General features: G+C 44.1%; 1 protein-coding gene across 2 annotated transcripts in view; it reads left to right on the forward strand.

Annotated features, from left to right (window-relative positions):
• The window catches only part of HECA (hdc homolog, cell cycle regulator), a 38,324-nt gene that overhangs the window by 15,428 nt on the left and 8,470 nt on the right, over positions 1-14,426 (forward strand). For both annotated transcript variants that reach the window (XR_004322024.1, XM_032485036.1), the window contains exon 2: positions 10,439-11,479. Coding sequence is in view for 1 of the 2 variants with exons in the window: in XM_032485036.1 (XP_032340927.1) it covers positions 10,439-11,479 (1,041 nt within the window). In the remaining variant the exon portion in view is untranslated. The remainder of the gene's footprint in view (positions 1-10,438; positions 11,480-14,426) is intronic.

The raw sequence follows: 14,426 nt of genomic DNA on the forward strand, positions 1-14,426 counted from the left end.
GAGCTTTACTACAGCTCCTATGCTAATTAAAACAAGTTGACAAAATGTTTTTAAAGTATTAGCTTCCCTTTACCTACAGGACTTAGTAGAGAAAGGTTTCAAAATATTTGAGAAAATTTATTTTAAAGCTTTTCCAGTTTTCTCTTTAAAAAATACTCACCAGTTAATCAAGTAATGCTTTTAAAACACCTAGTGAATTTGAGTAGTGGTGTGGGGCGCCCGTGGTCCATGGTCCACCCCTTCCCCTTCTGTGTTGCAGCCACAGGGAGGCAGCTGCTTGACGTGTGGGCCAGGTGGGCGAGCAGGCGGAGGGCCCGACTGGGATCTAATTGTGGAGCTCCCTGAACGTGTCCAGGGGGTCTTGGGGTTTCAGTCCGGGAGTTTCTGAGGTTCTTGTCTGCATGGATGATGGCATCATGGTGTAATTTTCAGAAGGCTGATTTGAAGGTGGTGATAAAACTTTTTTGCTGGTGTGTCCCCTAAAAGAATTTGAAAAAAATCAAAGTTCCTCTTGCATATTAATGTTGTCACACCCAGTTTTTTTTTTAAAGGTTTAAATAAATGCAGAGGATACAGTTTCCAGTTTATTGTAAAAATTGTCATTTAAATGTATTTAAACAATTCAAATACTCCCCCAAAGCCCTAGCCCCAGAGAATTGCCACTCTGACCTGTCGGGAAGCTCCCTGATAGAGCCTCTTTCACAGGGCTGGTCTTTTTTGACCTGGCTCCGAGATCACCCAGGTTAACAGCCCTGTTGTTAGGATGTCTGTTTGAAACACTCAGCAGCAATTGTTTATCATTGCAACTGCCTGCAGCAGTGACACCAGTTGGAGCACAAAGGAAATGGGCCAAAAAACTTGAAAAGACTGTCTTGGAAGTGAGATGTCCATAAGGGGCTTTGGGAAGCTCTGATGCATTCCTGCTGCTCTAGAAGACCATGCGCCTGGGCAGGGCTCTGAGCAGCCCAGAACGGACCTGAGGGGCCCTCATTCTCACTTTGGCTGACCTTGAGGCTCCGCACACGGTAAAGGCTAAGTGAAGTTGTAAACTGTTGAAGACTTGCCCAACACACATGCACAGCCCCTTAGGAGGACAGTAGGACACTTAACTGGTTCAGGGCATTTAAGGAAGTCTCTGTCCAGTTACTAGCTGACCACTAAGCTAACTGCAGAAACTTCGGTGGCTACACATGATGAAAAAAGAGAAACTTTACAGAATTAGTCCAGGAAAGTCACTAAACAAACATATAACAGTAACAACAACAGCTGCATATCCTGCAAGGAGAGAGGGTCTGATTTTCAAGAGTTGCCGCTTTATTAATTAAAGTGACCAATTTTCAACAAAAAAAGTACCAGATACTCAAAGAAATAGGAAAGTATGGCTTACGATCTTATTCATCATTTGCAACTCCTGTTTAAGCTCTGCACTGGGCACATAACAGGTGTTCAAAAACATTTGAACTGACTTGTAATTGGCTGATTTTCAGAGACCCCATGTATTTTCTTTCTTCCATAGTAAGTGTTTAACCCTTAAGACAAACCCTAGTGTTTTTCTTATGTCTCCTAGACCAGAGTCTCTATTAAATGATGGCTGTTAAAACATACATTTGCCCAAATGTTTATTAGTGTCCTGGAAAATTTGAAGACTTTTTTAAAGGCAATTATGTAGAATACACCTGCTAAGAAAACTTTCTTATTCAGAGACCAGATCACTCTGAAATATTTCCTATATGAAGTTTATCTGCATAGTTTGTTTTTAAAGCATTTTGAGAATATAACTATTGTACTGTTTTGCAGATGTCCTGATCTCTAGTAACCTCTAGTCAAGTACTTACACTATCCTGTGTTTGACTTTATTGTAAAGATTCAGAAGATTTTAGTGCGTCAGACCTAGTGAGTCTGCTTATCAGCACATGCTGATTCAAAAAAATCTGGCCTCAAATCCATATTTGCAGATAACAAACTTTTACCATTTTCATGATCAGTTGTGATGGTGGAAGAAATTCGGGGTTGTCATGTACTGTACTGATGTTCTCCGCTTCATTCCAGGGGCAGAGAGGAGGAAACTGGGGGTACTGATGGCATCGCATCTGTGCACAGAGTGTTATCAATATATCCTGGTTCCAGATACTTAGGCGTTTATGTTTTTCTATTTTTTCATCATTCTTTTTCACTCCGGTGTCTGAAAAAATGATGAAGTAAGCCTGATAGATTGGCAAGCTTTAAAACCCTTGGTCACTGCAAGGAGAAGATGCTCACTGCATCTGCATTGATGCCAAGCAGGGAGGCAAGGGCTGATTACTATCTTAGAAAATGTGGTCAGAATTCCAAAAGGTGATGACAGATTCCTACAGTGCTTAACACCAAGCTGGCTAATATTCAAAGAATGATACAAGAAAGGGCAACCCATAAAGCAAACAGTTGTTTATTGGCAATTGTAATTGCCAAAATGATTGGGGCTCACAGTGGATCTTGAAGTTAAAGTTTAACTGTTAAAGAACTTGGTTAGCAAAAGTATAACTCCCCTTTAAAAAATTTTAATGATTTCTAAGGGTTATTTTCCATTTACAGTTATTACAAAATATTGGCTATGTTCCCCGTGTTATACAATACATCCTTGTAGCCTATCTTACACCCAGTAGTTTGTACCTTCCACTCCCCTATCCCTATGTTGCCCCACCACCACCGCTGGTAACCACTAGTTTATTCTCTGTATCTGTGAGTCTGCTACTTTTTTATTATTCTCTACAGTGTCCGTCAGATTAAAAGCAAAACAAAACCAGACACTTAGCTACTTACAAGACATTATAAAATACTGAGCAATGTGCATGACGATATCCTTTCCTAAATAAAACAACTTTTTTAGGCCTGCTCATGCCATTAAAATCAGTCCAACCAAGGAATAAAACAATATGGTCCAGGTAGCCAGTTCCTGACGCCTGGCTTAACTGAGAGATAGCTTTTATCCAGCACAGGGGTCACACACCCAAATGCCTTCAGGGTCCTGGCACCTGAGTAAGTATATGCATGGGGCTGGGGTGGAGGTCCGGATGATCCAGGGAGGGCACAATGCACCTGAAAGGCATTTACATTTCATAACAAAAGTCCTTGTACTGGCTTAGTAAGATTTACACAGGCCAGACCACCCCACTGGAACTAGAGGAGTGTGTGGCCATTATCTGTGATATCTTTCTTAAAAATTGTTTCTCTTAGTTGAGCTTTTGGAAGATATTAAACAGCAGTGAGTTCTGGATTGTATTCTCTGACAGGTGCCTGGTCTGCAGATGACCCTTGTTGCCAGTCATGCACTATGTTTTACCTGTTGGACAGACTAGAGGGCAGATGAAGCCATTTTTCTTTCAGCTGAGACCATTGGAAATCCAGAGGCAAAGGGAGGGGCCAGCTCCACTACGGCCTTTGCTCTCCAGGCACCATTCTGGGTGCATCAGTAGAGAAGTAGGCTGACATTTTGGGGATACCGTGCTTATAACTTAGGTGGTAAATGGGAATTACATATAAAAACATGATTTAGGAGTTTTGATTATGGCCATATTTTGTATATTTGTGCAAGCAAAGGGGAGGACATTGACAAGCATAATCAAAGTCAAGCTCTCTTGTGTCTCACAGAAGGAGGGAAAATGCTTTAAAATTGAATTATAGTACTGGAGGATGAAGTCTTTTCTGGAGTCTTTAAAAATGGGCTAGTTTAACACTGGGCAGTTTCTCTGCAGTTATATATATATGCACACATACGGGCACATTGCACACACTGGTGCACGTACGCATGTACTTAGTCTGCAGTTCTGTTCCCATCCTGTGGTATTGTGGTTTGGTTCAGACAGCTCCTGGACCTACCGTTCCTTCACGATGAGTATGTGAAATGCTGGGGTGCCGTGTAGTTCTCCATGATCCAACACCCTCAAGATATAAATCTCTTAGCTGGAGAAAAGACAACCTGCTAATTTATTTCCTAGTACAGTGTGATCCCATTATATGCAAATTGAATTATGCAAATTTCAAGTAATGACACATAAATAATAATAAAAGCGTCATGTTATGTGCAGAATTTCAACAGACACATTCCCCCAAATTATGCATCAAGCCATCTCATATTTTCAAAGCCAGCAGGTCAACTGAATTATAAAAATGCTTTGTTACCCAATGTCATTACCTTTTCTTATAAAGAGATACACATACTAACCCTTGGCAATATTATGTGAACTCTTGTTTATAGAATATCTTCATGGATTTTGGTGACATTTGTGTTATTATTTTTAAATTAACTTATAATTTAAGTCTTTATTATAGCTTTCAAAATATCCAAATGTGCTAATACTGGTGCTGAAAAACATCCTGAAAATCTATAAATTTGGAACCGAAATGTGATAAAACACTATGATATGCCATACTGTCAATTTATGAGGTACAACTGAGAGATATTAGAGATAATGCTGATATTAAAAAGCATCAGTAAAGCAAAAATACAACCCTGTGACTACAGATTTATGTGTTCTGAGGATGCATTCCCCATACTCTACCCCCAGACTGTGGGATAATCAGTCTTGAATTATGTAGGTCTTTCAGAAACACATCCCATGAATCAAATGCAGCCATGCTTTATGAATCCGTTACCTAGGCTTAGAAGAGATCGTGTAGGTTGAAAAATACATACAGAAAGGTACTTATTTGTCTGACACCAAGTAGAACAGCTTTAGGGGTTAGAAGGACTGAATTTTCCTTCTGCTTCTTTAAAACTTGTCAGTAAATATTTAGTGAATTATTTTGGGCATGCACCCTGCTTGGTTTGCTGTGGGCAGGCAGTACATTTCTTGCACTTATTTCTGTGTAGAGGAAGGAGGGTGGTCACTTCTGGTTGTAGCTTTGCTCTAAACACATTCAAAGTCCTTTGGCTTTTACATCAAACAGTATGAAGTGCTAAGGCTTCTAATGATAATTGCTTATATTTATGGTGCTCATTATGTGCTAGGCCCTGTTCAAACTGCCTTAGTAACTCCTTTAATTCTCACGGCAGCCCTTTGAGGTAGGTACTCTTATCTATGCCGTTTTGCAGGTGAAAAATACAGAAGTACAGGGAGGTTAAGTGACAAGTCAAAGGTGTTAAAACTAACAAGTTTTAGACTGAGAGTCAAATCTGGGCTGGCTGGCTCGCTCCAGAGTCCATGTCCTCAATCACCATTCTCTGTGGCCTCTCAGGAAGCTGGGGATGAGGATCCTCTGGTCAGAAGCATCATCCCTGGAGGGGAGCCTGCTCTGCAAACAGGGGATGTGTTCCTGGGTAAGAGGAACTGCTGTGTGGAACAGACGCGTTAAAAAAAAAAAAAAGTTGTTCAGAAACCCTAAATTTTGCATTTGATACCAGGGTACTGAAGGAGGGTAGAATAGATTATGGTAAGTTTGAGGAAGTGAGGGGGAGGGCCAGGCTCTGCCCCGAGAGAGAAGTCCTGGGCTGAATCTAGAAGACCTGTTCAGGACTTAGCAGAGCTGAGCAGTGGGCTGTGCTCCCCAGGGACCACCTTCCTGCCTTCCCGCCTTCCCCTCCTCCATCACTCTGTCACTGTAGGGTCCTAAATCCCGTTGGGCTGTCCTTGCCTTCAACAAGACATTTATTAGACACTTGGTATGATTTTCACAGTAGTGGGTTTTGAGGATGCATATGACCAAGTTCCTACCTTAGATTTTGCCTTGAAAGCCTCGTATGACTTCAGAAGACCCTTCTCACCGCTCTACCCCGCCGAGCTCCCCATCTGCTTATGATGCTTGAAACTGTCTTAAGAGTAGTGAAAACATTAAATTTCACAGTTGTGAAGCTGAAAATAGCAGTTTCTGGTTTGGGAGGTTCCTATTAGTGTGAATGAGTTTGTCAAGAGCTTTGGGTTTGTTGGGCAGCCAGTATAAATGGCAATGGTCAGATCCTTCCTTTTTCCCAGATGAGGGAGCATGGAGGTCTGAGATGGGAAGAGGGATACAGATGAGAAGGTAGGGGAGGGTGACAGATTTAGCCAAAGTGACGCCAGCCTTGTTATCTTACTGTCCAGACTTGAAACTCCTTGAGATTTTTGCTCAAAGTGAGGTGAGCCCTGATTATTTTCACTTGGGCAGGGAGAAACAGAAGCCGAGTACTGAATGTTTGATGATGAAGCTGTAGAAACAGGTACTGGAGTGTTCATATACAATATTAAATACCACGCTGACTTCGTATAAAGGAATCTTTTCTCGTTTTGTTTGTTAGTCGTGCTATCACAGCTTAGACCAATAGTCCCAAGAGAGGTGTGCCACACAGGCCTTCCCTGAATATGGGATTCCCTTCTCCCCACCTCCCCTTAAAGGTTTAATTGAATCAGATCGGTCTGTATTCCATTTGTACCTTTGTGGGACTGCTATTCTTAAGAGCAATTTTTGTAAATGTAGAGACAGCTTTCAAGAAATAATCAAATGTTTCCATAATACAGCTAATTTGTTATAGATGTGATTTATTGAATGCCACCAGTGCTGTTTCTTAGAGTTAAAAAACCATTTCCTATATGTTTTAGTTAATTGTAAGACTTTAGAAACTGAAAAAGAGGTATGGACTGTTATTAATTTCTTTACTTTCTAAAACCTACTGGGTGTCAAAAACATTAGATAGGAAAAGTAGGAAAAACAGAAATAAAGTTATGGTGGAGGCAGCATAGAAGAGTTTTTATGGAACTTTACAAAGTGTTTCCACATGTATTTGAGGTTAGTAAATGCAAGCATTTTTATCCTCACTTACGGATGAGGAAACTACTCCACGTCGAACAACTAGTCAGTAGCGGAACTGGCACCCAGACTCCTCACGTCATTCCCAGCTGCCTTTCCAACCAAGCCTTGAAGGAAGTCATGTCCTTGAGTAGAGAGGGAAGCCCCCCCAGGCTTCGTCAGAAGCCTGTGTTGATATAAAAGCCTTGTTGGAAGCCCTCGCACTGGTCCCAAGGCTCGCTTGTTACTCGCCCTGTTCCTCAGAGCCCCGCTCTCAGGCTGGAGTCTGTAGCAGGGTGAGGTGTCTGTTGCACACAATGTTTGGTGTTAAATAGCCCTGGGCTTTGTCTTTGTTTTTGAGAACTAGCGACAAGGCCACATCAAAGTGGCTGACATGTAAGCTAGCAGAGCTGGCAAGTTGGAGTAAGTCTCTTCATTGCAGAGTCCTGGAGGGTAGAAAGCAGGTGAGAACGGCTTTGATGATGACAGACTTGGAGGGGCAGAGACGCGGAGCTGTGCTGCCTCTGTGATCTGGGCATGTACTTTGTTAGGGCTCTTGGCATGGCATGATTTGCCAGTTTTTCTAGCTCCAAAGACCTGGTCCATAGACGTGCTCAGGACTGGTTAAATGATGCATTTGCAGCTTTTTTGAAAAAATTTAAGTAGAATTTTTCCCTTCTTAGTCTACTTTTCTTTAATGTGAAAATACTCTTAAAAGAAAAATCAGGTCAATCTCAACATTTAAAATTTCAAAGTTTGGATATTGTGAATGCAAAGGTATTATTAGGTCATTCTTTAAATTTGATTTCCTTAGTCCTGGGTTAATATAACCTTGGTTATTGTCATTACATTTCAGAGACACTCCCTTTAAGGCTGCTCTCTGAAGGATTGAAGATAAAAGCAACTGAACTTCATTTAATTGACCAGTTAACATTTTAAGACACTGAAGGTCTCACAGCCCAGGTGACTGTAGTCAATGTACTCAGTGTACACACTACCCTTCTACTTCTCTTCAGTGTGCTTCCCTACGTTTAGGTCTTTCTGCCTAAGATTACAGATTCCTTCTGCTCTCCTTGCCATGTGTGGGTTTCATGCACCCAGTGTCTTTTTTAATGCAACTTTATTCAGCACTGGATGTATGCAAGGCCTGAGCACAGTGGTACAAGGGACACAGAGATGAGTAATAGGCGTCCTCTGCTGAGTCATCACCCACTAGGGATCACAGTGGGGACTCAAGTAAGGTTCAGACCCAGAACTTTGCTAGGGGTGGGGAGGTCAGGATGCAGGAGAAGAGGGGAGTCCTGGTGAAACTGGCATCTAGAGGTGGGCTTTGAGGAATGGGAGGAAGGCGAGGAGGTTTGCTCTGAGCCAGGCCCTGCTCTCAGCCCCGCCCCTGGATCAGTATGTTTCATCCTTGTAAGAACCATACATTCTTTTGTTACCTGCATTTTACGTAGGGGAAGCTGACACAGAGAAGTGAAGTAACTTGTCCAAGAGTGCACAGCTCTTCAGTGATACTGCTGGAATTCCAACCGGGGCAGTCTGGTTACAGAGTCCATGCCGTGAATTGCTACACTAGGCGGCTGGGGTTTGAACAAGTGAAGATTAAGTGTTGTGGGCTCCCAAAAGTTAGAAGGGGAAGCTACGGGTGTAGACAGGTTGGGCAGGGCCATTTTGCTGAGGCCCTGGAACCCCACATTGAAGGGAAACTGTAACATGCAGAGTTACAGGCTCTGTGGGTCCCATCAGCCATGCCGCTTCATTTGGTGGCATGTGTTTGTCATCAGTGGCCAGTGGGGAGGCTGTGAGGGCTTGGGGGACTTACATAGCTTGTTCCCTCTCCTGCATCTTCAGGCTGTCCTGACTTTTTGGCACTCAGTCCCCCAGTTGATGAACATGCTTGTAGGTCTTAGCCTTTGCTGTCCTCTGCCCACTCTTTCCTTCCTTCTACAGTTATTCCTCTGGAAAGAGTTTTCTAGAAGGTCACCAGTACTGCTTCTGCTTTGTTTACTTCACCATCCGCTCCTTACCATCCTCCTCTGACCTGTCCCCCGTCACCCCCCTGGGACTGTCCTTACTGAATGTCAGTGATCGGCTCACTGCTCATGCTGGTGAGGACTTTTCAGTCTTTATCTTACCCAGTAGTTCTCAGTGAGGGGCCATTTTGACCCCAGGGGTGACTGGCAATGCCTGGAGACATTTAGAGTGTCACAGTCAAGGAGGGTGATGTCACTGGCATCTAGCAGAGATGTTCTAAACCTCTTACAGTGCACAGGACAACTCCCACAGCCAAGAATATCCAGCCTCAAATATCAGCAGTGCAGAGGTTGAGAAGCACCTATCTTCCTGTCGCTCTGGGGCATTTCACAGTCCTTTATTCTTACAGCTTTACCAGTGGCCTTATAATTTTCTCCTGACTTGTCTTCCAGTGAATTCTCAGTTCCTCTTTTGCCAGTCTCTGTGGAGGACTCTTCTCCAGCCTTTCAGTCTTGCTTCCCAGGATTCTTTTCCACTCTTCACACTCCTCTTGGGCAGGCCCCTCTGTCCAGGGATTTGCTCTCTTCTCCAAATCTTGAGCTGCAGTTGTGTCTTTCTCTACCTCCGTGGTGCACAGACACAGTGAGTTCAGCAGGTCCAAAACAGGGTGGCCCTCACTGCCCGCCAGCACCTGCCCACCAACTCTGCGCTCATCTAGGCTCATCTGTCCCCTGGATCACTGCATCCTCCCCTTTGCACCCCTATCCTGGCCTAGTCTTCCTGCCTGTAGCCTCGCCTGCCACACTGCCACTAGGGGGAGCTTGTAAACAGAACTCCACTCAAGGTCCTCATCTAGCTTCTCAGCTAGGACAGTTAAAGTCTAACATGAGCTTGGCACGTGGAACCTTTGTGATCAAGCTCAGCAGCTCCCACTCGGCGTAGTGCTGCCCTCCAGAGAGGCCTTCTGAAGATGTTATGGATGTTGAAGTAACAGGAATCCAGTGGAATTCCAAATCTTAATAAATACTATCCACTTCTCAAGAAATGGGTTCTACTCTGTGTTACCAGGTTTTACCTCCTTTCTGGGAACCTGCTTAGCCTTCTGGGTGCCCTGTGGGGCATGTGGTTAACTAGGGTAGAGATATCTTGGTATTCCTGCTTTCTGTCCTGATAGATTAAGAAGGATTGTTTTTTCCCTTCATGACCTGGCAGTGGAATTCTGTGTGCACCTGTTCTTTTTTTTCTTTTCTTTTCTTTTCTTTTCTTTTTTTTTTTTTTGTGAGAGCCCTTTGGGAGCTATCACCTTGGTTAAGTAGCTCCATCATATTTCCTAGTTCACTGGAGTGATTCATTTTTAAAGAACCCTGAAACTGCCGGTCATCACATCCACGTCTCAGGAAGACCTCCTATTACACTGTTGCAAGTACTGATGTACAGCTAATTGTCCCGTGAAAGATTTGGACTTTTTGAAGCTTATTGGTATGTTTTTCAGCAGATAACAAATATCAGAAAATGAATTCCCTTGGCACAACATCACACCAGAAGAAAACAGTGTTTTCTAATCCTGCCTGGTGTTCTTCCAGTAGTGGAAATCTTGACCCCAGGAAAATCATGCCTTTGGCGTGAATGGGCCCAGGCGGGATGTAGCTTTGATCTGTGAGTCGGTGTCGGCTGGAATCCCTCCTCCTGCGCGCTGATTCTCTCTCTCTGTGCTTCTCCCCAGAAGCGCCTTGTGCGACGCCCCTGATCTGCAGCTTCGGGAGGCCAGTGGACCTGGAGAAGGACGACTACCAGAAGGTGGTGTGCAACAACGAGCACTGCCCCTACAGCACCTGGATGCACCTGCAGTGCTTCTACGAGTGGGAGAGCAGCATCCTGGTCCAGTTCAACTGCATCGGCCGGGCCCGCAGCTGGAACGAGAAGCAGTGCCGCCAGAACATGTGGACCAAGAAGGGCTACGACCTGGCCTTCCGCTTCTGCTCCTGCCGCTGCGGCCAGGGCCACCTGAAGAAGGACACAGACTGGTACCAGGTGAAGCGGATGCAGGATGAGAAGAAGAAGAAGTCGGGGTCGGAGAAGAACACGGGGAGGCCCCCCGGCGAGGCGGTAGAGGAGGCAAAAAAGTGCCGGCCGCCCACCAAGCCTCAGAAAGGCCTGGCCCACGACCTCCCCCGCCGGCATTCCATGGACCGGCAGAACTCCCAGGAGAAAGCCGTGGGGGCTGCTGCATACGGCGCCCGGTCCCCCTGCGGCTCCCCGGGCCAGTCCCCGCCCACTGGCTACTCCATCCTCTCCCCTGCCCACTTCAGCGGCCCCCGCTCCTCCAGGTACCTCGGGGAGTTCTTAAAGAACGCCATCCACCTGGAGCCTCACAAAAAGGCCCTGGCGGGGGGCCATGTGTTCCGAAACGCCCACTTTGACTACAGCCCGGCGGGGTTGTCGGTTCACAGGGGGGGCCACTTCGACACGCCCGTGCAGTTCCTGCGGCGCCTCGACCTCTCAGAGCTGCTCGCTCACATCCCCCGGCATAAGCTGAACACTTTCCACGTGCGGATGGAGGACGATGCCCAGATGGGCCAGGGCGAGGATCTGCGGAAGTTCATCCTCGCGGCCCTCAGCGCCAGCCACAGAAACGTGGTGAACTGCGCCCTGTGCCACCGGGCGCTGCCGGTGTTCGAGCAGTTCCCACTGGTGGACGGGACTCTGTTCTTAAGCCCTTCGAGACACGATGAGATCGAGTACGATGTTCCCTGTCACCTTCAAGGTACAGGTGTTCATTCACCTTGCCTGTTTTCTGTTTGTGAGGAGTGGAAAGCGAACAAGAAGGGATTGCTCTGTTTTGGCTTAATTTGAACCGACGGTGTTTTTTGTCCTAGTCAGGAGCTAGCTAACATTTGAATGTTTCAGCTCTGCCGGTTGAGGTGGTGGAGGTGGTGTCCTTTACTCTGATGTCCCTGTACCAAGTGCAGTTGTCCCGGTGGGTAATCTGATGTTTTTGTTTTGCTGTAATTTCGAGAGAGGATTCCTGGTGTATAGTTTTTCATAATTGGAGGGAAATTTAGAGAAGGAACTGCATAAATGTTTTACTTGCTGTCAAATAGTTGCCTTTGAAACCTGTGTTAACGTGCCCAGCAAGGTGTGTATTCTCTTTGATCCTTGTGAACACAATGCAGTGAGGGAAAGGCGGGGTCAGAGAGGGCCAACGTATTTTTAGATTAGTTGAATTACTCTTGAAAGTTATGAAAGATGAGACTTACCTGATAGCAGCAGAAGGAAAATGGAGGGTCATTGAAAGCTCAGATATTACCTTGGTGGTGAGGGGTAGGGAGATGATTGGTGCTGTGGATGACACACAAAGACCGGGATATTTCAGCCATAAATTGAATGACAGGGGGTTGGTCAGTTGACAGAGGACTCTGTCAATTCATATAAAACTATTGAATTTAAACAAAGATGGGATGCATGACATATAACCTGTTTCTGACTTTGAATGTGTGCTAAAAAGCCCATAGTAAAAATGATACATCTTCCCCCCAACCCCTGCTGTCTCACTTCCCAGAGACACTTTCAGATCTTAACTGGTTCTTGGGGTTTTTACCATCATATTTTTAAAATTATCTTTATTCTTCAATTTTAGATATTACCTGTTGATTTACTTTTAAGGTGGTTGACTATGCTTTCTTGCATCTTACCCTTTCTCTCAGGATAATACATCACAATTCTTAGTTAAGTCCTTAATACTTTTGCTACTATGAGTATGTAAATATTTAGTGCTGAGCCAAGAACTGTAGATATATTTTGTATATAGAATACCGTATGTTCTAGGACACCTTTTGTTTTTATCAAAGTTAATAATTGCTTCATGTTTTCATTTGCTTAGCCTTTTTTGGAGCTTTGGCTGGTGTTCTAACTCTTCAGTAGCTTTTCACATCACCTTTCAAAAACATTTCCACATACCTATCAGACATTTTATGATTTTTTTCCTAGAAATTTCCCTTATGGAACCTTTCATTTTCCTGCACCTGTCCATCCTGGTGCACTTAATACCTGCTGTACATAGCTGTCCTTCCAGGATTCCTTCATCTTTTTCCTATTTTTTTTTTTTTTATCTTTGTTTCCTAGATCTTTCTTTTTTCTCAGTTAATTTCCTCAGTTTGTTAAGAAGTATCCCCTAGGAGCTTTCTGAGAGAGAGCGAGCATGGAAATAGATGTTTTGAGATTTTGAAAGGCTGATAATATCTTGATTCTATTTTCACACTTGATTGCTAGTTGACTGGGTATAGTCTTCCAAGTTATAAATATTTTCCCCTTGGAATTTTGAAGGCGTTTCTTCCCTGTCTCCTGTCTTCCAATGCTGCAATTGAGAAATCTAATATTATTGTTATTCCTGTTCTTTATTCCCCTTTCTTATCCTCCAGAGGTTTTTAGATTTTCTGTATCTAGTATTCTGAAGTTTCACCATGATGTCTCTCTCTCACTCTCTCTCTCTCTTTTTTTTTTTTCCCATTCATTGTGCAGGATGCTTTCTTGGCTTTTTGATTTTGTAAACTTGTAGTCTTCAGATTGGGGAAATTTTCTTTTGATTTATTTCTTTGATGATTTCTTCCCTTTTTTTTTTTAATTCTGTAGAACAATTAATCAGATGTTGGATCTCTTAGACTGCTTCCCCCCACCCCCCCCTGCTTTTTTAGAGGTGGGGGAAATCCTTTATTACATATGTTTTTGGCCCTGTTGTTCATATTTTTATTCTTAATTCTGTTTTCTGGAAGATTTCCTTGACTTTATAGTCCAGTATTTTTACTGAGTTTAAGATTTTCTGTTCTCATATTTGTCATTTCCAAAAGTTCTTTTTAATAGCATCCTGTCCTTGTTTCATGGATACTATTTTCTGTTTTATCTTTCTCAGCAGGGAAAGGGAGATGAATTTGTGGGAAGTGGTCTCATTCATTCATTTGCTAGAGTTTCATCTACTCTCCTATGTCTTTTAGCCTTTTTTATAGGGCAAACCACTCTGAAACTTAGTGGTTTAAAACTGTGATGATTTTTAACTTCTCACAGTTCTGTGGGCTGGTTGGTTGGGATGGCCTCTCACACGCATCTAGCAGCTGGCAGACTTCGGCTAGAATGGCTTATCCCCGCTTGTATATTCTTTCACCTCCCACTAGACTAGTCTGGGCATTCTCAGGGTAGCGTTAAAGACCGTGAGGATGGGAGCTGCGTGGCCCCTCTCTCTCTCGGCTTGAGACAGGCCCAAGAACTCTGTGCGTGTGTGTGTGTGTGTGTGTACACACCTAAGTACATACACATCCACAAATAGATAGTGGATACACTAGATCTTGTGAAGTTTAACTGTCGATGATACAATATGAAGATCTGGGTGTTTTATCTGCTCCAGACAAGCCAGTGCCACAGGTGGGGCCTTGACCTGTGTCAGTATTTTTGTTGCCTCATCTTGGAGAAGTCTGTGCAGTCTTTCTTAAAGCAAGCCAGCATCAGTCATTTCTTCTGTCAGAGTTTCAACCATGCATTTCTTAAAGCACTTTCAACTCCAGTAGAAAGGCCGCGTTCCAGGCCACAGGATTCCAGGCTGCAGCTGATTATAGGCTGCTGAAATAATGTGTTATTCCCAGTGGTGGACCGTGTGGATTGTCACTCCCTTCCCCCGCCCTTGCCCCCTCACTGCCCTCCCCAGCCTCCAGCGCCAGCCTCAG

Source organism: Camelus ferus, chromosome 8 (genome assembly GCF_009834535.1).
Source record: "Camelus ferus isolate YT-003-E chromosome 8, BCGSAC_Cfer_1.0, whole genome shotgun sequence".
Classification (NCBI taxonomy): domain Eukaryota; kingdom Metazoa; phylum Chordata; class Mammalia; order Artiodactyla; family Camelidae; genus Camelus; species Camelus ferus.